The sequence below is a fragment of the Gasterosteus aculeatus genome, chromosome 11 (genome assembly GCF_964276395.1).
Source record: "Gasterosteus aculeatus chromosome 11, fGasAcu3.hap1.1, whole genome shotgun sequence".
Classification (NCBI taxonomy): Eukaryota; Metazoa; Chordata; class Actinopteri; order Perciformes; family Gasterosteidae; genus Gasterosteus; species Gasterosteus aculeatus.
Genome location: NC_135699.1, coordinates 18433154 through 18454893, shown reverse-complemented (window position 1 = coordinate 18454893; position 21740 = coordinate 18433154). Strand labels below are relative to the sequence as shown.

At 51.5% G+C, this 21740-nt stretch overlaps 3 protein-coding genes and 1 non-coding gene across 7 annotated transcripts; 1 reads left to right on the top strand and 3 right to left on the bottom strand.

The window, feature by feature from the left end:
• The first annotated feature begins 183 nt into the window (after positions 1–183).
• Positions 184–4323, top strand: LOC120828054 (properdin). The gene is made up of 8 exons (XM_040191370.2): positions 184–869; positions 1656–1794; positions 1923–2098; positions 2179–2370; positions 2459–2632; positions 2803–3003; positions 3084–3195; positions 3808–4323. The coding sequence occupies exons 1-8, from the start codon at positions 737–739 to the stop codon at positions 3935–3937; spliced, it is 1257 nt and encodes a 418-aa protein (XP_040047304.1). The 5' UTR covers positions 184–736; the 3' UTR covers positions 3938–4323.
• Positions 4118–11756, bottom strand: LOC100190879 (suppressor of cytokine signaling 7). 3 transcript variants are annotated; one of them, XM_040189788.2, is made up of 10 exons: positions 9528–11756; positions 9400–9446; positions 8585–8689; positions 8224–8331; positions 7996–8120; positions 7752–7920; positions 6135–6263; positions 5911–6046; positions 5561–5748; positions 4118–5118 (listed from the first exon to the last, which is right to left on the bottom strand). In XM_040189788.2, the coding sequence occupies exons 1-9, from the start codon at positions 10946–10948 to the stop codon at positions 5589–5591; spliced, it is 2400 nt and encodes a 799-aa protein (XP_040045722.2). In that variant the 5' UTR covers positions 10949–11756; the 3' UTR covers positions 4118–5118; positions 5561–5588.
• Positions 11757–11794: 38 nt separating this feature from the next.
• On the bottom strand, positions 11795–21524 carry kpnb1 (karyopherin (importin) beta 1). 2 transcript variants are annotated; one of them, XM_040191337.2, is made up of 22 exons: positions 20821–21524; positions 19922–19980; positions 18774–18956; positions 18496–18696; positions 18272–18424; positions 17973–18032; positions 17810–17899; positions 17211–17321; positions 17021–17122; positions 16726–16950; positions 15807–15998; positions 15561–15691; positions 15258–15405; positions 14838–14909; positions 14613–14757; positions 14461–14543; positions 14173–14280; positions 13820–13963; positions 13636–13741; positions 13273–13387; positions 12846–13007; positions 11795–12744 (listed from the first exon to the last, which is right to left on the bottom strand). In XM_040191337.2, coding segments are annotated over exons 1-22 (2631 nt in total). In that variant the 5' UTR covers positions 20861–21524; the 3' UTR covers positions 11795–12743. The 2 variants fall into 2 exon arrangements, with proteins under 2 accessions (XP_040047271.1, XP_077940406.1); XM_078084280.1 differs by having other exon boundaries at positions 17205–17321; positions 20821–21129.
• On the bottom strand, positions 13468–13605 carry LOC120828531 (small nucleolar RNA SNORA79). The gene has a single exon (XR_005713549.1). It is a non-coding gene; the product is annotated as a small nucleolar RNA SNORA79 (small nucleolar RNA).
• Positions 21525–21740: the final 216 nt, after the last annotated feature.

The window sequence follows — 21740 nt, the reverse complement described above, 5'->3', positions numbered from 1 at the left end:
TGCATTTCTGCTGCAGGACATAAATCCCCCGCAGGTTGAATCTCTTCAGCTGCCTCAGGAAGAACAACCTGAGCCTTCTTACTGATCAGCTCCCACGTGAGGAAGTTCTGCCCACGATACATTTAGTGACTTTAGATGAGTAAATACTGCTGCCTAGTGGACAGTCCACACGAGGGAGGACGCGCAGGACATTAGGACATTATTTGTCACTAAGTGCATATTTTGTCTTGTTGTATAACTGCCGTTTGAACAATTTCGAAAGTATGTTGAATTTATGTTTATAAATGTCATGAGAAAAGTACATGTAAATACACATATATGATGTATAAGCGCATACAAAAATGCTCATGACTATTAATTCATATCAATTGGACTCTCTTTGGGCTTGTTTTTATCTACTTGATCTACTGATGAGGCGCTTAAATTCAGCCTGTACATGTAACCAACACTTTAAGGGAAAACCCTGTCAATCCCAGTAAAAAATAAGGAAATTAATAATGATGAATAAATAGCGTTAGATCGGAAATATGTGTTACATACAACATGTATGTTTATTCATGTTTAAATAATATAATATCAAGAATGTTGTTTTACTTTACTTATTCAAATGCTTTCAGTCACACGCTGAATCACGTTGGTATTTGAAGGACTTTGTCAAACAAATGTTTGCTTCTATACGTGGACTCTAAACCCGAGACTCCCGACCAATCAGGAGCCCTGAAAGACTTTCCCTTATATGGACTTCCTGCTACTGAATACACACACCGGAGGGAGAACCTGTGCGGAGTCGCACGTCTGGCTTCACCTCAGGATGGAGGGTCGAGGGATTCTGGTTCTGGTTCTGGTTCTGGCGTCTGTGCATCGTTCAGGTCAGTTTGGTTTGTTTGTTGTTGTTATTGTTTGAATGCTTGAATCTGATCCCACTTCACAGTTTTATTCACAAACAAACAAACTGATTCAAAGAAAAACTTGTTCTGGTTTTTGGAACTTTGGCAACTAAACAACAAACTTTCCTCAGTGTGGCAAATTAAAGCACACGCACACACACACACACACACACGCACACACGCGCACACACACACACACACGCTCACGCACGCGCACACGCACACACGCACGCACACGCGCTCACGCACGCGCACACGCACACACACACATACACAATGATCATCTGCAACGTGTGTGAGGTCCTCTGTCCTCTCTGCAAGAGTCAAACATGTGGTTGACCATCTTTCTGATGGTTGAGTGGGGGGACGGCCGTCCTCCAATCAGGTTGGCGGTTCGATCCCAGGCCCGGTTGACCAGCATGTCCATGTGTCCTTGCTGGGTTCCTGTAGCTGCGAGTGTGTGGATGTTAGTTACTGATGGACAGCTGTCTCTGGGTGTTGCACAGGTACAGTCCATTCACCCTGCCACACACTGAGGGTCTCAATGCCCTCTGCTTCCAACAGAGACCTCTATTTCTGTGTGTAAGACGCTGTCCTGTCCTCTGAGCGGGACGGACACTCCCTTTGTAGCGGGACAAAGGACGCTTACATGCGTAGAGACGGTGGAGCCCTCTGAGGCGAATTTGTCACTTTGGACGATACAAAATAAAGTGAATGAACCTGCGCTGAACGGTGTGTGTGTGTGTGTCTTTGTATGTGTGCGTGCAGAGGGTGTGCGTTGTTTTGCACGGTTCTACCTGAGTCTGGGTCAGTGTGATGAAGAGCTAGGTGAGGTGGATGAAGAGGACTGCTGTCAAAACCCTCAGTACGGTTACCAGACAACAGACGGCGTGTGTCGTTCCTGTGGGTGAGTGCGGGTTTGACTCAGTTTGTTGAACCTCCTACTAGAAACGGACCCCTGATCGTTAATGTGAGGACTCACAGGGCTCCTTGTAGTCAAACCAGTAGCACCAGTACATGTTGCTGTGTTCCCAGTTCTCCAGTGTGGTCCCCCTGGTCGCCATGGTCACAGTGCAACGTCCCGTGTGGAGAGGGAGTGATGCAGAGGAACAGGAAGTGCTTCGGTATCGAAGCCTCAGAGTGTGAGAAGCCCAAAGAGAAGGTGGAGATGATCCCCTGCAACGGCACCTGCTGTCAGAGCCCTTGTCCTGGTAACACACACACACGCACACACGCACACACACGCCCGGACACGCACTAATACCCAGCATCCCTTGTGTTCCTGTCTCAGTGGCCGGGGTCTGGTCCAGCTGGTCCAGCTGGTCTCAGTGCTCCTCTTCCTGTATCCCAGAAGACCGAGCTCCCATAAGGTACCGCCGGCGCACCTGTTCTAACCCCGCCCCCTCAACGGACCCGCCCGGCATGGGTTGCCATGGCGACGACAACGAGAATCAAAACTGCAACAACCTGCCTCACTGCCCAGGTTTACCTGTCTGTCCACCTGTCTCAAACGATAACAGACGCCAGGTGTCCTCTAGACGCTTACAGCCGTGTTTCTGTCTCTCGACCAGTGGATGGAGGTTGGGGGTCTTGGTCCCCCTTCTCTTCCTGTCCTGTTACCTGTGGGGTGGGACTTCAGGAGTCATTCAAGAGATGTGACAACCCCGCCCCTAAACATGGCGGCTGGCCATGTCCTGGAGAGGGACGTAGAACCAGGATCTGTTTAACCAACACCCACTGTCCAGGTACAAACCAGGTCCCTGGTCTCTCTGGTGTCGCTCACATGTGCAGTAACCCCCTGGTCTCTCGTCTGTCTGTGCCGATGTGAGGGTTCCGGGACAGAGGACGTCCCATATGTGCAAACTGGCCCCTAAGGCAGCTTTGTAATTTGCTGTTGGACTCGTGTGTCTCCCAGTGGATGGCGTGTGGTCCGACTGGTCCCCGTGGGGGAAGTGTACGAGCCCCTTCCCGAACAGGGTCATCCGCTGCAGCAAGACTGGAGGCGGCAGTCAGAGCCGAGAGCGCCGGTGTCTGCACCAGGCTCACAACGGGTCCATCTGCGATGGGGACGGTTTGACAGACACACGGGTCTGCTATGACGTCTCTGCTTGTCACTGTGGGTGATGCGCACACGTGCACACACGTTTGATTCAGTGATCCAGACACCGGCTTCATGTGAGTGTGTGTGTGACACAGTGAAGGGGACCTGGGGCGAATGGGACTCGTGGACTTTGTGTTCTCCACCTTGTGGAGATGGTTCCAGACGCTTCAGGAGGAGACTGTGTAACCTGGACTACAGTGACTACAGGTGAGTCTCATCATCGGCATCAGTCAGTTATTGGGGTCGACGTTAATGTCGTCGACGAAAACTATGACGAAAATGTTTGTTAGCGAACATTTTTTCCACGACTAAGACGAGACGAAAACGATTAAAAAAAAAAAAAAAAGACTAAATCTATTCTAACTTTCGTTAACGAGACGAACATGTTGGTGGTTGACGAAGTCACGATCCTTTTCCCCCTAAATCCGCACGCAGCTGACAGACAGACAGACAAAGTACGGCGGATATTAACGCGTCATCATGACGTCATCCACCAACCGTCATCACAGCGGTGGTTCTTGTGCACCGACTACGGACCGCGACGACTATTTTACGCTTCGGCGAGTTCGAATGAGACATTGGGACATCTAATGGACAACAGCACTGCAAGCTGGACGATTATGCAGCTGTAGACACAACACAGGGTCCCTGTGCCTGAGAAGGGAAGACAGGAGTTTAATATGGATATTAAATGGGACTAAAACTAGTTACATTTTAGTCTAAAGACTAAATCAAAAATAGCTGCCAAAATTAACATGTGTGTGTGTGTGTGTGTGTGTGTGTGTGTGTGTGTGTGTGTGTGTGTGTGTGTGTGTGTAGACCGACCATCGGTCTTAAGAAGGAACCAGCAAACTTCTCCGGGAGACCAAATGAGGACTGCGGCCCGCTGCCCGACGGGGAGAAGAGAACCCAGTTCCAGAACTGTGTCGGCGCTCCTGCCTGCCCGTGACCCCCGGGGCGTTTACAGCGGCGTCGTGACACCGACAATTTAAAGTAGGGCTGTCAAAATATTGTCACGTGTGCGGAGGAACTCGTCCACATGTCAAACAGAAGGCGCTAACGGACCGATGTGTCGCTGCTTCCATCTCAACATCTCAGAAATGAACTAGTAATAACTTCAGAAAGTCTATTTTAGACACTTGTTTAATTGATACTTTTATAAGTTTATAAGTGTTTACAAAAAAAAACTTAAATAGGAATGATTAGTTCATTTATTGACAGCCTGACTTTGAAGTTATACGATAATGTCAAGAGAAATGATGTAATTGTTTACCATGTGTATATTATCTCCAGTGGACTAAATAAAACGGTATCCACTGACCAATGAACAGCCAACCTGCTGCTTTAAGCCTCATGTTTGTTCATAAAGGTCAAGGACTGTTTCACCATGATCAGTCTGCTACATCCACACAGGTCTCACAGTATTCACCGATTCTATACAGGAATACTCGCAGTGCGTAACCGCTGCACTGACTCACTATAAAGACGTAGATACGGATCCCTGGTGTTTAATAAACACGTACATTCCTACACGTAGTCTCTGTCTCGATGACATCACAGTGAGCGAACACACTCCCTAACGGAGGAAGTCCCATCAGTTAGAAGAAGCTCCTCTTCAGATCCACAGAGATCGGACTTGAATTTGTGCTGCTGACCAATCAGAACAGAGCAGACCGCCGATTGGACGAGAGAAGCTATCGTAGCTTGTAATGTGGTTGCATCGGCTGTTAGCCACTGAGCTAACTAGCGCGCTACCTGAAACCCTGATACTGAGATAAACAGGAAACTGATGAGCGTTAGCATATTGCTAACGTGCTAGCAGCTTAGTACTGTAAAGATGGTGATGAAGATCCATGAGAGCTCCAGGACAATCGGTCAGGAGACCTCGAGTTGAGAAGACTGAACTTCAGGGTTGAGTTTCCTGTCTGGATCCAAACGCTTCGCTGACAGTGATGCCAACAATAGTCCAGCTGCCCCGCAATGACATCACGAGAGAGGCGGAGTCCCCACATCCACCGAGTGACTACTAGATGAAAGCCGCCCGGATACGACCGAGTGGAGGCCGCTTATTGGTTCACAGTCCTTCAGTCAGCTGATTGAGTATTTCCAGTTTAAAAACAACGAAAAGAACTAAAAGGAGGAAAAAGTAAAAGACAGAAAACAGTTTCATTAAACTAACGAATAAAGAGCTCACTAGTTACAATTATTATTATTTATGCAATATGCTCCGAGACCAAGATGGCGGTGCTGATCAGAGAGTCAGTTTCTCATTTGACTTCCTGTTTGAGCCTCTTTGGTTCCTCCTCAAGCTACTGGTTGTTGTAGTTTTTATCAAACAGGGTCATAATGATATTGTGATTGTTATGGATATCAGTCAGTAATAATAATAATAATAATAATAATAATGTTACGGTTAAAAAATAGTTAAAAAAACAATAGAATTATGTGTTATATAATAATAATAAAAATAACAATTATTATTATATAAAACATTTATTTCAATATACTTTTGTTTTGGTTTCTGGCATTCAAACTTTTTTTCTTCTGAATGAAACTTATATCTGGGACTCACTTCATCCACTGTATCTGAGGCTCCACGGCTACGTGTTAGAATGGAGCCCGTGGTGGACAGGCTGGACCACAGGTTGGACCTGCTGGACCAGGCACCCCTGGGTTTCCAGTCCTCTCTCCTTCAGGGACGGGCTCACCTCCTCCTCAGAGTCGTAGTAATAAAACTTCCCCAGGTAGGCGATCAGAGGCCTGAAGACAAAGTGAAGGTAAGAATAAATGAACACAACATGAAACATCACGTGACTCTTAGCCAATCAGATCGCTGGGCTAACATTAGCCCATGAGCTAAAAGATAAGAGTTCTCTATGAGACTGGACGTGAGGACGTCATAGGACAGCGGGTCTGACTCACATAGGCATGGGCAGCTCCTGGATGTGGTCTATCCGGACCAGCTGTCTGATGCAGAAGCGACAGAGATGCTGAAGCGTTTTAACGCTGCTGAACCTCGAGACTGGATATAGGAGTTGGACCGGGGTTGGGGGAAGACCTGAAGACAAAGACACACTGTCAGCCAGGTAGAGACAGAGAGGAGGAAACAGATAAACAGGGAGACAGACAGCTGGCTGATTGGTTACCGGGGACTCTGGAGCGCAGGAAGTAGAGGAACTTCCCGTTCTTGGAGTACATGATGGCTCTCTCTATGAACTCCACCACAGAGAGACAGCGGTCCTCCAGCTTAGGATGACACCACAGACTGAATGTCCCTGAGGACACACACAAACTCCCATGAATAGAAATGACCTGATGTGTTACTCTGTACGATTTCACCCCATGTGCTACCATCGGTGTGTGTGTGTGTGTGTGTGTGTGTACCTCGGTAGTGCTCCATGCGGGTGTGTGTGTGTGTACCTCGGTAGTGCTCCATGCGGGTGTGTGTGTGTGTGTGTACCTCGGTAGTGCTCCATGCGGGTGTGTGTGTGTGTGTACCTCGGTAGTGCTCCATGCGGGTGGGTGTGTGTGTACCTCGGTAGTGCTCCATGCGGGTGTGTGTGTGTGTGTGTACCTCGGTAGTGCTCCATGCGGGTGTGTGTGTGTGTGTGTACCTCGGTAGTGCTCCATGCGGGTGTGTGTGTGTGTGTGTACCTCGGTAGTGCTCCATGCGGGTGTGTGTGTGTGTACCTCGGTAGTGCTCCATGCGGGTGTGTGTGTGTGTACCTCGGTAGTGCTCCATGCGTGTGTGTGTGTGTGTGTACCCCGGTAGTGCTCCATGCGGGTGTGTGTACCTCGGTAGTGCTCCATGCGGGTGTGTGTGTGTGTGTACCTCGGTAGTGCTCCATGCGGGTGTGTGTGTGTGTGTGTACCTCGGTAGTGCTCCATGCAGGTGTGGTGTGTGTACCTCGGTAGTGCTCCATGCGGGTGTGTGTGTGTGTGTACCTCGGTAGTGCTCCATGCGGGTGTGTGTGTGTGTACCTCGGTAGTGCTCCATGCGGGTGTGTGTGTGTACCTCGGTAGTGCTCCATGCGGGTGTGTGTGTGTGTGTGTACCTCGGTAGTGCTCCATGCGGGTGTGTGTACCTCGGTAGTGCTCCATGCGGGTGTGTGTGTGTGTGTGTACCTCGGTAGTGCTCCATGCGGGTGTGTGTGTGTGTGTACCTCGGTAGTGCTCCATGCAGGTGTGGTGTGTGTACCTCGGTAGTGCTCCATGCGGGTGTGTGTGTGTGTACCTCGGTAGTGCTCCATGCGGGTGTGTGTGTGTACCTCGGTAGTGCTCCATGCGGGTGTGTGTGTGTGTACCTCGGTAGTGCTCCATACAGGTGTGGTGTGTGTACCTCGGTAGTGCTCCATGCGGGTGTGTGTGTGTGTACCTCGGTAGTGCTCCATGCGGGTGTGGTGTGTGTACCTCGGTAGTGCTCCATGCGGGTGTGGTGTGTGTACCTCGGTAGTGCTCCATGCGGGTGTGGTGTGTGTACCTCGGTAGTGCTCCATGCGGGTGTGTGTGTGTGTGTGTACCTCGGTAGTGCTCCATGCAGGTGTGGTGTGTGTACCTCGGTAGTGCTCCATGCGGGTGTGTGTGTGTACCTCGGTAGTGCTCCATGCGGGTGTGTGTGTGTACCTCGGTAGTGCTCCATGCGGGTGTGGTGTGTGTACCTCGGTAGTGCTCCATGCGGGTGTGGTGTGTGTACCTCGGTAGTGCTCCATGCGGGTGTGTGTGTGTACCTCGGTAGTGCTCCATGCGGGTGTGTGTGTGTGTACCTCGGTAGTGCTCCATGCGGGTGTGGTGTGTGACCTTCTGGGACCTGAAGCTCAGGCTCAGGATGTATTTTGGGTCTGAAGAGTCCCGAACCAGAAACGACCCGTCTGGTTTCCCTCTCAGCTTCAGCTCCGCATCCTCCCAGTTCATAGGACCCCAGTACCAGCCGCACTAAGACAGACACACGCTGCTCAGTCCTTGTTCTACGTTTTATTTGAGTGGGACGTCACACCTGTGACCTCTCACCTTCTCAAGCTCTCTGAGGCTGGAGGCAAAGCTGTCGGGTGGACCCAGGGGACAGGGGGCGCCCAGTCTGGGAGGGGTGCCGGGACGTTGGGGGACCAGCCTTGGCAGAGCCCTCATGAAGGTGTCTGTGACACACACACACACACACACACACACACACACACACACACACACAGTAAATTGCTCATTCTCTAGGTTCCCGGTGGTGTGTGTCTGTGTGTGTGGTACCGTTGAGGCTCAGGCTGTGTTGGATGCTGCTGAGAGATGGGGGCAGATCCACCGGTAGGGGGGGCAGGGACTGCATGGACACGCCCGTTAACGGACCACCAAAGTCATCTACAAGAGACGGACAAACGTTATTCACGCGGGGTCGTAGTGCCGCAGGGGTAGAGGCCCCTGAGCAAGACACCCAACCCCTCATTGCTCCCCGGGCACAAATGTAAAAAGCCACGTGTTAAAAATGTAAGTCGCTTTGGATAAAAGGGTCCGCTAAATGACCTGTAATGTGATGTGACTGACCTGAGGACGGCGGTGGGACATACACAGGAAGTGACAACAGCAGACACAAAGAGAAGAAGAGAAAAAGTACCAAGCAGACTGAGGCTCCGCCTGGGAGGGCGGAGGGATGTGGGAGGGTGAACAAATCTCAACCCCTTCCAAGAAATATCCACATCAACCAGAGACACCGTGTCACCTGGAGACACACACACAAGTTAAGTCAAGCCTAGTTTATGCGTCTGGGTTTTCAGAGAGACTCAAGAGCCCCTTGTGTGCGTCTAAAGCGACGCAGCCTCCTGCAGCACCAGGCTGTGATTGGTCCGCTGACTACGTCCTTTACGGAGTCTCACGTCTCCGTTTTCACAGCACAATACGGACGTTATTAAAAGGAAGAATGTTTACCAGAGAACGGATCAGACTGAAGAGCTTTTAAATATGAGCGCTTGTACGAGCCGTCATTGGCGGACTATGAGGACGCCGGATGGCCTCTGATTCATGGAGGGAGATCTCCACAAACGAGGGGAAGTCGTGGAGGAAAATACGGGACAAATGTGTCCGTGATGAAAAGCAGCAGTGTGGATGCACGGGGCAATAAAGTCTATGATCAATAAATAAAGCAACCAACGACTTCCACACACAAAGACGTGACTCTCCAGGTCGTCTTCAACAAAACACGTGACTCCACCTGTTGTTCTGGAGGTGAATCGCTCTGCAACACACGCAGGACTTTACAACCAGGAAGTGAAAGGTGCGCGTCGACACGTGAAGACGCAGAAACACGCGGCCCCCTTTAGTGTGTCAGAGCTGAGATATTTAACCCTTGACCTCACACACTGGACTACATGCGTGTACAAGCACTGATCTATCACAGATGTCTGTACATGTGACACACACACACACACTTACCAGTGAAAGCAGGTGTAAAGTCACGGTGAGGTTTGGAGATCTGAAGCCTAGTGAAGAGAGAAGAGGTTCATCATCATCATCCTCGTCACAGGAACAAAGCGTTGCCGTGGTAACAAGTATGACCTCACCTGCTGCCGTCGGACTCCTTGTTGCTGGAGATGGACCCCCACACGTCCAGGAGACTTCCCCCTGACGAGTTTGAAGAAGCCAAGGAGGGCCTCCTGTCCCCCCCTCCTCCCGAGCTCCTGGTTCTGAACAGCTTACTAAGTCGGGCCTTCAGGGAGCCCCCCTTCTTGGACTTTCTCTGCTGCGTCTGCTCCTCACCTCCGAACCCTTCCTCCAGGACCACCAGGGGGGAGGAGGGCCACCCAGTCACCCCCAAGGCCCCACCAAGTTTTGGGGTGGTGGCACAGCTCTGGGAGCTGGACTGGTACCGGATGCTGGGGTGGGAGTCTGCATTGCAGGGGGTGGGAACTGTGGCACCGAGGTTCACCAGGGATGACTGGCAGTGCTGGTTGGTGCACAGACCCGCCTCCTGCGCCAGTCTGTGGACCTGCTGCATCAGACCGCTCAGGGTCCCACTGGAGAACACAGGCCCTGCCCCCCCAGGGACTCCCCCCACCCTATCCCCCTTCCCAGAGTCCCCTCCTCCCCCTGGACCTCCAAATTCCAGACCTTCTAGAACCAGCAGGGCGTCACTGGTCTCACTCGGATCCTCGGAAGGCCCAGTGACCCCCGACCTCCCGGACAGGAAACTGTGACAAGAGCACTGGGAGAGCGGCAGCGCCGTCTCACCTGCCAAACCCCCTCCTTCCTTGGCCCCCTCACCCAGCTGACCCAGCCTCCGTGCTACGGTCAGAACCGGGTCATCTTCCCCGGAGCAGTAGTCCCTACTGGGCTTTAGCAGGCCCGGGGGCCACTTAGCCAGGCGGTGTCGGAGGACCGCCCCGGACTCAGGGTCCATAGCCAGGTCGTCCAGCTGGGAGGTCGGGGACCCCTTGGATAATCCCAGGACAGGGTGCCATTGGAGGACCGGCGGCTGCAGGTTCTCCTCTGCAGAGGGAACGCAGTAAAAGCTCCGGTCCTTCCCACCTCCAGGTCCGGGACCAGCTGTAGTGCTGCCGGCAGCGGATCCAGAGTCTAGATGCGGTCTCTCCCCCTGGGTCTCCGGAATCTGATCTCCGAACCGCAGCAGGTTCTTAAACACCATCAGCTGCCCTCCGGACCCGGGATGAACCGGATAGTCCACGAACCGCTGCGCCGCCACGGCGAAGTCCTCCGGAGACTGCGAGGCCTGCGTCATCACCAGCCCGCCGGCCAGCTCACCTTTCCCGGGGAGAGGAGAGCTGTAACGCGGGGATGCCGAGCCGAGGTCCGGCGGGGGGCCGCTGGGGTCCCTCTCAAACCGACCCGCTGCAGCTTTAACGGGCCCGCGGCCGCCGCTCCCCGACATCCGGTGGTCCGGCTGTAGCAGTCGGTCGTACTCCGCCGCGGACACGAGACGCATGAAGACGAAGTCCGGAGACATTTCTTGTCCCGCGTCATTCATCCTGACAGCTGACGGCAGCTAAGCTAACGGCTACAGAGCTAACTGTAGCCAGCTAAGCTAACGGCAACTAACGGCTACAGAGCCAACTGTAGCCAGCTAAGCTAACGGCAACTAACGGCTACAGAGCAAATTGTATCCAGCTAAGCTAACGGCTACAGAGCTAACTGTAGCCAGCTAAGCTAACGGCAACTAACGGCTACAGAGCTAACTGTAGCCAGCTAAGCTAACGGCAACTAACGGCTACAGAGCCAACTGTAGCCAGCTAAGCTAACGGCAACTAACGGCTACAGAGCAAATTGTATCCAGCTAAGCTAACGGCTACAGAGCTAACTGTAGCCAGCTAAGCTAACGGCAACTAACGGCTACAGAGCGAATTGTATCCAGCTAAGCTAACGGCTACAGAGCTAGCTGTAGCTAGCTAAGCGAGCTGCGCTTTCACATAAGAGCGATATAAATACACCGATGCCGAGCTAAAGACAACTAGCTCCTCCATGCTAAGCTAACCGGGCTGACCGACGGAACACCCACAGCCACGCATCGGTTGGTGACGGTGGAGACTCCGCGGACACGGAGAGATGTTAATACCCACCCGGGTATTAACATACCCGTTGCGGTTAGCTTCCTACCGACTCATCCTCGGCGATGAGAAGTAATCGATCAGCGCTGATCGATTAACTGGTCTGGTCGGTGGTACAAGACTCGGTCACTACCGCAGGTCTCTCCATTAATATCGGACATGTTCTACACAACTGAGACACACATTTGTATGGCAATTATAATAATAATTGAATAAATGTGTAATACTACTCTGGTGTATCATGGTCCCCAAGAAGTATCTGCACAACATTCAGTACAATATAGACTTTATTAGATCACTAAAGTTGAAATAAAAAGCAGATTGACTTTAAATGATTCACAATTCAGTAATCAAGTGTCCATGTCCATCATGTCAACACAGGAAGTCCCTCCTCCTCCTCACGGCGCGGAAGCAGCTCCACAAGAAAAAGCTCTGCTGGTCTTCACTTTCAACTGGATGAGAACTTGGTTCTGAGAACCAGGAAGTGTTGCGTTCATGGTCCCCAGACGGAAGGTGAAGCGCTGAGACGAGGCCGCTGCTACCAAACAAACCACCAGGTGAGTTAAACAACAACATGGTTGTTTGTGGCGTAAACACCCAAATCACCAGAACTGCTTTGGGAATGTTTTAGATAATTTTAAAGTCTTTTTCTCTTCACTTTATTTCACCGTAGCAATGGAAAAATATAACCTTTTACAAACTTCAATTTTTCTTCTTTTCAAACAAGCAAAAATGGTGGTGACCCTTTTCCCCCAAAACAAGTGCAGCAGGGAAATGAAAACTAGCAGCTCATTTCCACTCCTCGAGTTCTCCATTTGGCACTCTTTTACTTTGTAGGACTTTTAGTGCGTTTTTTCGGATAAGAGCGGCGAGCAGAACGGGTGGAGGCTTCTCCGTCACCTCAGTGCTTGCAGGAAGAAGAAAGATAAGAGCAACACAAATCTAAAGTTTTCCAGACGTCGGCTCAGTTTATCGTTCTCGTCGTGGTTTGAACTAACCCCCTCACAAGAGGGGTGTGTGTGTGTGCGCGTGTGTGTGTGTGTGTGTGTGAGTGAGCGGGGGGAGGGGCCGGGGCGGTGGTGTGATGTCATTGTCTCTCGCTCTCACACTCGTCTCACGTCACTTCTGCTTTGACCGGATCAAAGACAGACGACTTAAATCCAGCAGGGGGCAGTTTGTCCTCGTCCACCTCAGGGTGCCTCAAACCGACCGCAACCATCTGAGGAGAACCGGATTATTGATCAGTAAATGTTAGACGTGCTTTTATTGTGAAACAGGAAGCTGATCTGTTCAAATATCTTTGAGAAGTGCGTGTCTCACCAGGCCTGACTCTTGAGCTTACGGAGCTCCTTGGTGGCCCAGGTGGCCAGCGTCTTGGTCTTTGTGGTCTTGGAGCGCCGTCCCTCCGTCAGCAGGTCGTTGATGAGCGGACGGACCTCCACCAGCTTCATCACGTCTTTACCGAAGGCGGCGCACAGGTCGCTGAGCAAGCACACGCACAGGAGAAAGGACAGACGTCAATCAGCAGAACCAGAACTTTCTTCTGGTTCGGTCTCAGATGTTGAGTGGTGCATCATTTCTTCTCATCGACCCAACATCCATCGGCTGTTTGTCACGGTCTCCACGGCAACAGGTGAACCCAAAGCAGGGCCCCGGTTACGCCAACAGCTGCTCAGTGCCAAAACAGATTACAAACACAGCGTGTTGGGGTTGCCGTGGTTACTGGGAAGCACTAATCAAACCTCACCCGATGAGCCCGGCGGCGTTTGCTACCACTCCGTCAGAGTGGTCTTCGTCCTCGGCTATGTGGTGGATGAATGAGAGGATGAACTCCACCCGCGGCTGCACGAGCATCACGTCCGCTACGGGACCAGAAGGACGAGCATCAGAAGGAGGTGAAAACAATTCAGGAGCAGAACATTCATCATCAACACGCTGCTTTATTTTATAGAGTCTCGCAAAACCAGGAAGCCGTGAGCGAAGCCGTGGCCTGAAGCTCTCTGGGTGAAACAGACTCGTTACTCTACGACCTCGTAAAATCCTCCTGATCCACTGCAGTCAGGAGGAGGAACCGACGTCGACACCCCCTCCCCCGGTCATGTGATCTTACGGTGCACGTTCTCCTGGTCCCCCTTCAGGCCCTGGATGATGCCGGTGTAGGCCTCCAGGCAGCCCTCCCGCAGCTCGTTCAGGTAGTCCACCATGTCGTAGTCCGTCTAGAGACAAACCCACACATGTGGAATCAACCATGCTTCGTCACCGCGGTTACCACACAGACCCGTCACCATGGTTACCTTGTCCACCTGGGCCTGGGAGGCCTGCTGCAGCGTGTCCAGGACGATGTCCAGGTACTTCTTGAACTCCCCCCCGATGGCCAAAGCAATGTCTCCGAAGGCCGAGAGGATCTGAGGCTTAACGGAGCGATGGACATTCTCATTCTGGAGAACAGAGGGGAGGGGGGGGGTTAGCGTCCAGGGGGAGGCATGGGCTCAGGTGTCTACGGTTACTAAGGAGCTACAAGAGGTCTCAGATAAACGTGGTTGTTGTGTCATCACAGTCAGCGTGGTGCATGTTTATCATCATGGACCAAGAAACTCATTAATACACAAGACCCCCCCCCCCCCCCCCTCCTCCTCCTCCTCCTCACCCCGAGGTTCTCCAGCAGCAGCTGCATCATCTCGTCACAGTAAGGCAGGATGTTGGACATCAGAGCTCTGCACAGGTCACACACCAAACCCACGGCTGCCAGACACACCTGTAACAACATCATCATCATGTAGCCCCCCGACTCAATCTCTCAAACTACAGAATGTGACGTGTGGAGGTCTCAGATAATTGTGGTTGGTTTTGTCATCACGGTCAGCGTGGTGCATGTTATCATCACGGACCAATCAGACGCACAGCAGGGGGCTGGTTCCCGGCGGTGGACACTGACCTGATACTCTGCGTAGTTCTTCAGGCCGATGCCCAGGAAAGGCTTGAAGGCGTCCATGTATTTCTGGAAGTCGCTGCCCAGAACTGAAACAAACAGACCAACATTAACAACCCTGGTTTGCATGGTGAGCGTGTGAGCGCGCGAGCGTGTACCTTCCACCAGAGTGGACACGGCCATCAGAGCGTCCTCCTGGACCCCCCCGGAGCCGGCGGTGCTCTGAAACATCCTCAGTAATGACGCCATCACCACGTCTGAGATCTGAAGGGCGTCCTGATGCTGCACTTTACGCAGCACGTTCTGCAACACACACACACAGGAAGTGACACTAAAGCGTAGACACCGCTGCAGTAAGAGCATGATGGGCAGGCCGGCCTCACCTGCAGAGTGGCACACAGCAGCGACTGCAGGTCGTTGAACTGGATTCTGTCAGACGTGCTCTGGATGTGAGACTGGGGGGCACAGGAAGTGACATCGTTACACAGGACGCACAGCATTCATCTATTGATGGCCACAGGGAGCGATTGAATGGAAGGCGTGTGGAGGTCTCAGATAATCGTGGTAGGGTTTGTCATCACAGTCAGCGTGGTGCATGTTATCATCACGGACCAACCCCACGTCACCTTCAGATACAACATGGAACCACAGAGCAGACCCTCTTCTTCACCCGCCTCCTACTTAGTAAACTGCATTTCTACTTGTTGGCCATAGATCTCATTTCTTTATCTGGACCCGCCAAGGGTCACTTTAAGGAGCCAGCGGAACATTAACCACGTGAATCAGAGGTTAGATCTTCTCACCTCCATCTGAAGGACGTGCTGTAGCCGCTCCATAATGACCAGGGTGGTCTTCTGCACCGCGGGGTAACAGTCCTTAGCGCTGTTCTTCACGATCTCCATCAGAGCCTCGTAGGCGGCAGAGCGCAGGTTGTTCTGGTGGCCGTCGGGTCTGTAGGAGGAAGCATCATCACCACCATCAGAGCTACAGCAACACGGTCGACAAATATTCACCCAAAGGCCTAATGAGTAATAGATCCATTATCTACACTTATTCCAAGGGGGCAGATATGGATTCAACATCAGACCGAATGTGGACCTCTGTACCGGTCTGTGGTCTCCAGGAGCTTCTGTACGATGATCTCAAAGGACGAGGACAGACAGTAGGTGCTGGGCTCCTCCTGGTCCTCTGCAGCATCCGTGGCCTCATAGGCTGCTTCAGCTAAAGACGAGAATGCCTGCAGACGGGGGGGGGTTGTGTTAACCTCCAACATGTGTGCGCACTCTCACTGCAAGCACAAGTCTCCCACTGATTTACGTCACTGTTAAAGGTCACGTGGCCTCACAGCTCACCCAGCAGACGTTGGAAGCCACCCTAGGCTCCGCCCCCAGGCCCTCGATCAGGCACTGCAGAAGGGGCGCCAGGTACACCTCGTTGATCGCCGCCTCGGGCAGCAGCTCACAGATCCTCCCCACCGTCCAGGCCGTGGTGTCTCTGACCACCACGCTGGGGTCCTTCATCAGCTCGATCAGGGTGGGCATCGCCTGGCGACGACCAGGGTAACTAGTTAGAGACTCACCTTACTACCGGGTTGCATATCCATAATAAAAGTATCTCTCTGCAACCACAAGGTCTACATTACAGGTCCTTTAGCGGACCCTTTTATCCAAAGCGAATACATTTTTAACACGTGGCTTTTTACTTTCTAGCCCGGGGAGCAATTAGGGGTCAGGTGTCTTGCTGAGGGACACTTCGACATGGGGCAGCCGGGGCTCGAACCGGCGAACCCTCTCTACCCCGGCGCCACGTCGACCTGGAACCTCGACCTAAATGAATCATTTAGGGGTCATAATTAAGGAAACCCTTGTGAGATTCGTACGGACGAGTCGTATTTTGCCTGGAAAACATTCAACTGGTAAGTCAAAGTTTTTCTGTTGATGTTGTCGCGCCGATGGCGGTTTAATCAGGGATGCAAACACATGTATGGTCGCCTGGCGGCAAATATCCATACGCTACGGACGCTACGGCCAACGGGGGGTTGAAGAGGAAGTCAGATTTTTGTGTGTGACTGAAGACTGAAATGAGTGACGCTCAACGCGTGACACTTGACAGCCGGGCAATGTTGTTGGTCAGCTGTTGGCGTGCGAATCACTGCACGATTCACACAAACTGAGGTGAAAGAAGCCGGAGGCACCGGAAAGCGTGCCGTTTGCATCCCTGTTTCATTTGGCCTAGCTAAGAGTAGTACCGAGGGTCCACCAGCGCACTGACCTGTATGACCAGGGGCTTGAGTTGGTTGAGTTCCGGTCCTTCCAGGATGGATCCAAAGGCCATGACGGAGGCGTCTCTGTAGCGCCAGTCGGGGTGTTTGATGTGTTCTTTGATGAACGGCAGCACGTGAGGAACCACGTCGTCCTCACAGCAGGTGGCCAGCAGCATGAGACACACGCCCGCTGCCTTACAGGGGTTCCAGTCGTCATCGTCGTCGTTCTCGTCCTGAGAGCGTACAGGTCCAAGTAAGTGGCTCAGTTAAAGAGCGACATGAAGATGCCCTTCAAACACTCACTTGTTTGGTGAGGGTCTGGGTCAGGATGGGGACCAGGTACTGTAGGGCCCCTTTGGCATAGAATTTACTGGTGTGCTCGGGGGGCCGTCCCTGCTCTGAGGCCTGCCATTGGACAAGAGACGGTCAAAGGGGGTGGGGCCACACAACCTGGACCTGGGGTTCTGAAGGGTTAAAGTCCGCTTACACAGACCTCTGAGGCCTCGATGGCCAGATCCATCTCCTCGTCACACACGTTGGACCAGAACTCGATGCCCTGCAAGGCCACTTCATCGATATCGCTCTTCATCGCCTCGATGGTGATCTGAGGGGAAGCAAGCGAGCGCAGCAGTTTAGGCCAAAATCTTCAGCAAAACGATTACATTCATTATTCATCATCATCCCTCCGACAGTCATTAAACACATCGTGTGACAAACGCTTTGACAGAAACAAACCAGAATGAAGCTTTTTATATTTCTTTACAATTCTATATCCATCTTATTTCAGAAAACATCTCATCCCAAGCGACTCATTTAAAATCTCTAATAAACCAATCGCTTTAATCGGATTCTCTCAAAATCATTAAATTCTGAGCTCTTTGGTGAAACTATAAAGTCAATCTGTCCGAGTCGTGTGACTAAAAGGAAAACAGCAGAGGCTGGATTTATTATTCATAACACTGGTGCCACTTGCGACATGTTGGCTGTTTAGAATAGATTGTGTAGTTCTTCTGAACTGAAGACGTTGAGGTCTACTCTCGTTTTGCACCTTGAGATGTTTGGTTTTGATGTTTAACAGAAAGGAGTTCTCACCGCGAACAGAGCCGGGCCCATGTAGGTCTCCATGTACTGGTAGTACAGAGACATGATCTTCACCAGGTTCTGTAAGGCCGCCACACGCACCTGGACAGTGAACACATCGTCAGGACACGCCCACAAACAACGTTTCATCAGTCACCATGGAGACGTTACTCACTCTGGTGTCGGGACACTGCGTCGCTTCACACACCACTTGCATGATGAAGTGTCTCTCCGTCTGAAACACAGGCAGGAAGTCCTTTCACATTAAAACTATAGGCACCGTCAAAATAAAACAACTTCCTCCTTGGTTCCTCTTCTGCGCTTCTCTACCTGAATGTCGTAATTTGAGTCTTTTATCGGCGACGTCGCAACAGCGTTTGGTCCGCTGAAGCTGAAACACCAGACCGGTTGAACTCCTCCCAAAAGGGGCCGGCCCAGGAGGAGCGTTCTGACTAAGAAGAGACAGGCGCTTACCTCCTTGTCAAAGTTGGCCTTTGTAAACTCCAGCGAGTTGAGCAGCGCGTTGGTGGCTGCCAGCTTCACGTTGTTGCTGGGCTCCTCCTTCCTCATGCCCTGGATGATGGCCGTAAGGATCTGATTGCCGTTCTCCTGCAGCTGCTCCGGGTCCTGAAGGGAACGAGGAGGTCAGCGGGTGTGATTTGTGAAGAGAGGAGAGTTTGTTGGGGGGTGTCACTCACAATGTCCTGGCAGATGTAGCCAATTGCCTCCAGCGTGGACTCCTTCATGTGCTCCGTGCTGGAGGGGTCCGTGACGTTGGCCACCAGCTGGGGGATCAGCTCGGGCCACTGGTTGACGGGGATCTCGGCACAGGCGATGCCGGCGACGCACTGCGAGGCCGAGCTGGGCCGGTACGTCTCTGTACCCAGAGTCTGTAAAACCTGGTGGACAGAGAGGAGACGGATGAGAGGACAGCGACGAAAGAGAGACGTTGCGGGGAGGAGCCTGCCATCCTTACGTAGTTCTTGATCTCTCGGCGAGCGTTTGCGTCGATGGCCAGCCATCTCTGCTGGTACTGAGTCTTCACGTCTGGGTCTTTGGAGGTCAGAGAGTTCTTCACCTGCAGACCGGCGGCCACTCGAGCCACTTGAGTGTTACCGGGGTTCGCCAACACTTTAGACAGCTCCACCAGGAACGTGGGCTGAGAGAGTAGAGGAACAACATGACAAACAACTTCAAGTCTGCAAGAGAACCGTGTGTGAAGAACAGGGTTCATCTTATACCCAATAACTGCTCAGCGGCACGTAGTGTAACGCTGCAGTAGAAACCATTTGTTCTGTGCTGCAGTACCGCGCTCTGCCTCAGGCCCCGTGGGCGCTGTTGACCACTAACTAAACCAAAGTAATCAGATTACTGAAGGCCTTCATTGAGAAACCCTGACGTCACGGTTGCACAGGAAAGTTCATAGGAAATGAAATAGAGAAAATAAATAAAAAGTTTAATAAGAATCACGAGACAACATAATATGTGCAAATAACTAAACATCAATGAACGACGGCATGTTTCCAACAGTGATCATTATCAAACACCATGTCCTGCCTTTTCTGATGTCCACACATCAAGTAGGTAATCCAGCACATCAATACACCGGCATTTAGCATCAATAAATATCGGAATCTGAGTGGAGGTGGACCGCAAGCGCGCGCACACACGGCTGCAGATCCCTTTAGGTAACCACTGCAGTATCTCCCATCTTACGTTACTTTTAACACTGAGACAACAAGTTTTGGCGGTGGACCTCTAGTTCTTTGTTGAGTTTGATAATAAAAACATGGTTGCAGTTATTATATTTAAATTCATACATTTTTAAAAGTTTAGTAGTCTAAAATCAGCGTTGTGATCAAACCTCACATTATGCGATATGCAAAGCGAGGTGGACTGGTTCGATGCAGTTCAACAGCACGGTATTTTTACTACATACTGCTAATAGTACAACGTGTAAAACACAACGAGCGCGTCAAATGGGTGCAGCCTAACAGGCTAGCACAGTAGCATAGCGGTCTAGACGGTGGGAAGGGGCGCTGGTTCCAGCTGCCCGGAGCTCCTGTTGACTCCATCCTGACTGCAGTCAGATTGCCCCGCCAGCCCCAGTAGCACCATACTAACCAGATTCTCTACCGCCGCCTGCTCCAGAAACTTCTGTGCCGCCTCCAGTTCATTCCGATCTGAGGAGAGAAGAGTTATTCAGTAGGATGTTAGCTAGTTCGCTCACGGGTTAGCGGGCAGGCGAACAGCACCGAGGTTCTGGCGTGAGCACATAAAGCGGGTCCGCCCGCTCCAGTCGAACACAACAGACGCGGGGTATTCCGGTTAAAGTACGAGCAACGTTAACGCCACTGAAGGATCACACGGGGACGAGGAAACAGGACGGGGCTCCAACGTGCGTGTTAGCCTCTCAGTTAGCATGCTAACATTAGCGGGGACACGATTAGGTTAGCAGAAATAAAGTTTTACGGACAAACAAGCATGCCAGTTACAAAAACATTACTCTGTTCAAAGATATGGAAGGCTACTTAAATAACAACTGGGGGACTTTACTCTCCCCTCGGCGGCTTTAAAGTAACGTTAACCAGGTCCAACGTGCGAAGAAGCGGCCGACAGTTTAAAATGATAAAAGCTAGCAGCTAACCGAGCGGCTAACGCAAGCATGGGCAGTGTCGCCTCTCCTCACCGGCTACGTGCTGCAGTCAGATCGGCCTCCGATGAGCTACATCCATGTTGTCAAATGATATTACCGTTCAGGGCTAACCTGAGGGGACCAGGGGTTACCTAATCTGTCACACTTGCGATGAGCTCCATGGCAGTGCAAGTGCAGTCCAAGTCACCGACGGTGGCCGAGGCCGTAACGCTAGCTTTAGCATTACGTGCTAGTAGCCACTTGCGAGGCATTTCCCTCCCACAAACTTTCGCCGGTTCATCGGAGCTAACGCTAGCTAAGCTAACACCGTAATGACGCCCATACCCCGGTTACCAGCGCCGGTTACCGGCTGCATGTTGATATTCACCTGGAGAGACGGTTTTCTCTAGAATAGTGATGAGCTCCATTCCGTCCACCGTCTCACTCGCTCTTCTCGCCGTCCTTAGCTACACACTTTCGGTTACCTTGCTGCGCTCACACCAGATTATATTTCGTCCACGGAGCTTCGGTCGGTGCGGAAATCGGCGGGAGTTACCCGGTAACGGCGCGGCGTTTTTTTCACGCGGATGTTGAAGAACCGCCGCCCGTTCGCATCCTGTGTCGTCGCGAGGGAAAGGGCCGCACGCTTCTCTCCCGCGGAAGGATATCACGCCGTCGTGCTGCCTTCAGGGGCACTGGGATCTTTTGACACTACGCAGTGAATGCGAGCACGATGTTTCAAAATGTGTGTGAATAACCGTGAAAAAATGTAGTACTATTACTACTAAGTAATATTGGAAACTCTGTACTATTGTATATCATAACCAATACATTCATTTTAAAAACACTATTTTATGCTTTTAAATAAAGATTCAAATGTACAAGAGATATATTCAGGGGTATTCAGCATAAATGTAGAGTCTACGAGGAACACGAGAACGTAGCACTACACTCTTATGAACAAACATCAGCTCAATGAACTAAAGACAGCCTGTTTCTAACAGTGATCGTGATCAAACACCATGTCCCATCATGCTCTCTGGTGCGCCAGGCATTTCTTTTCTGATCTCCACACATAATGAAGTAGGTAATCCAGCACATCAGTACATGGGCATTTTAGCATCAATAAATATCGGAATCAGTCGTTAGAGGCGTCAGGTGAACCGGGAGCGCGCACACAACGTCCGCAGATCCTACATTTAGGTAACTTACATTTACCACTGCAGTACTCCCATTCTTGATGAGTTACTTTTAATACTCGATGAAGACACTGTAATAGTCGACTGTCGTACTTTAATACCTGCCGTA

Bases quoted from the DNA above. Each gene is read 5' to 3' on its own strand.
- kpnb1 (XM_078084280.1), bottom strand. From the start codon at position 20,860: ATGGAGCTCATCACTATTCTAGAGAAAACCGTCTCTCCAG. The intron at 18,033-18,271 runs GTAAGCGCCTGT...CCTGTGTTTCAG, and splicing joins AGGCCAACTTTGACAAGGAG to ACGGAGAGACACTTCATCAT. The intron at 17,322-17,809 runs GTGAGAACTCCT...GCTTCCCCTCAG, and splicing joins TGGGCCCGGCTCTGTTCGCG to ATCACCATCGAGGCGATGAA.
- LOC120828054 (XM_040191370.2), top strand. From the start codon at position 737: ATGGACTTCCTGCTACTGAATACACACACCGGAGGGAGAACCTGTGCG. The intron at 2,633-2,802 runs GTACAAACCAGG...TGTGTCTCCCAG, and splicing joins AACCAACACCCACTGTCCAG to TGGATGGCGTGTGGTCCGAC. The intron at 3,004-3,083 runs GTGGGTGATGCG...TGTGTGACACAG, and splicing joins TGACGTCTCTGCTTGTCACT to TGAAGGGGACCTGGGGCGAA.
- LOC100190879 (XM_040189788.2), bottom strand. From the start codon at position 10,948: ATGAATGACGCGGGACAAGAAATGTCTCCGGACTTCGTCTTCATGCGT. The intron at 8,332-8,584 runs GTACTTTTTCTC...CGTCTCTTGTAG, and splicing joins GCGGAGCCTCAGTCTGCTTG to ATGACTTTGGTGGTCCGTTA. The intron at 8,121-8,223 runs GTACCACACACA...TGTGTGTCACAG, and splicing joins ACACAGCCTGAGCCTCAACG to ACACCTTCATGAGGGCTCTG.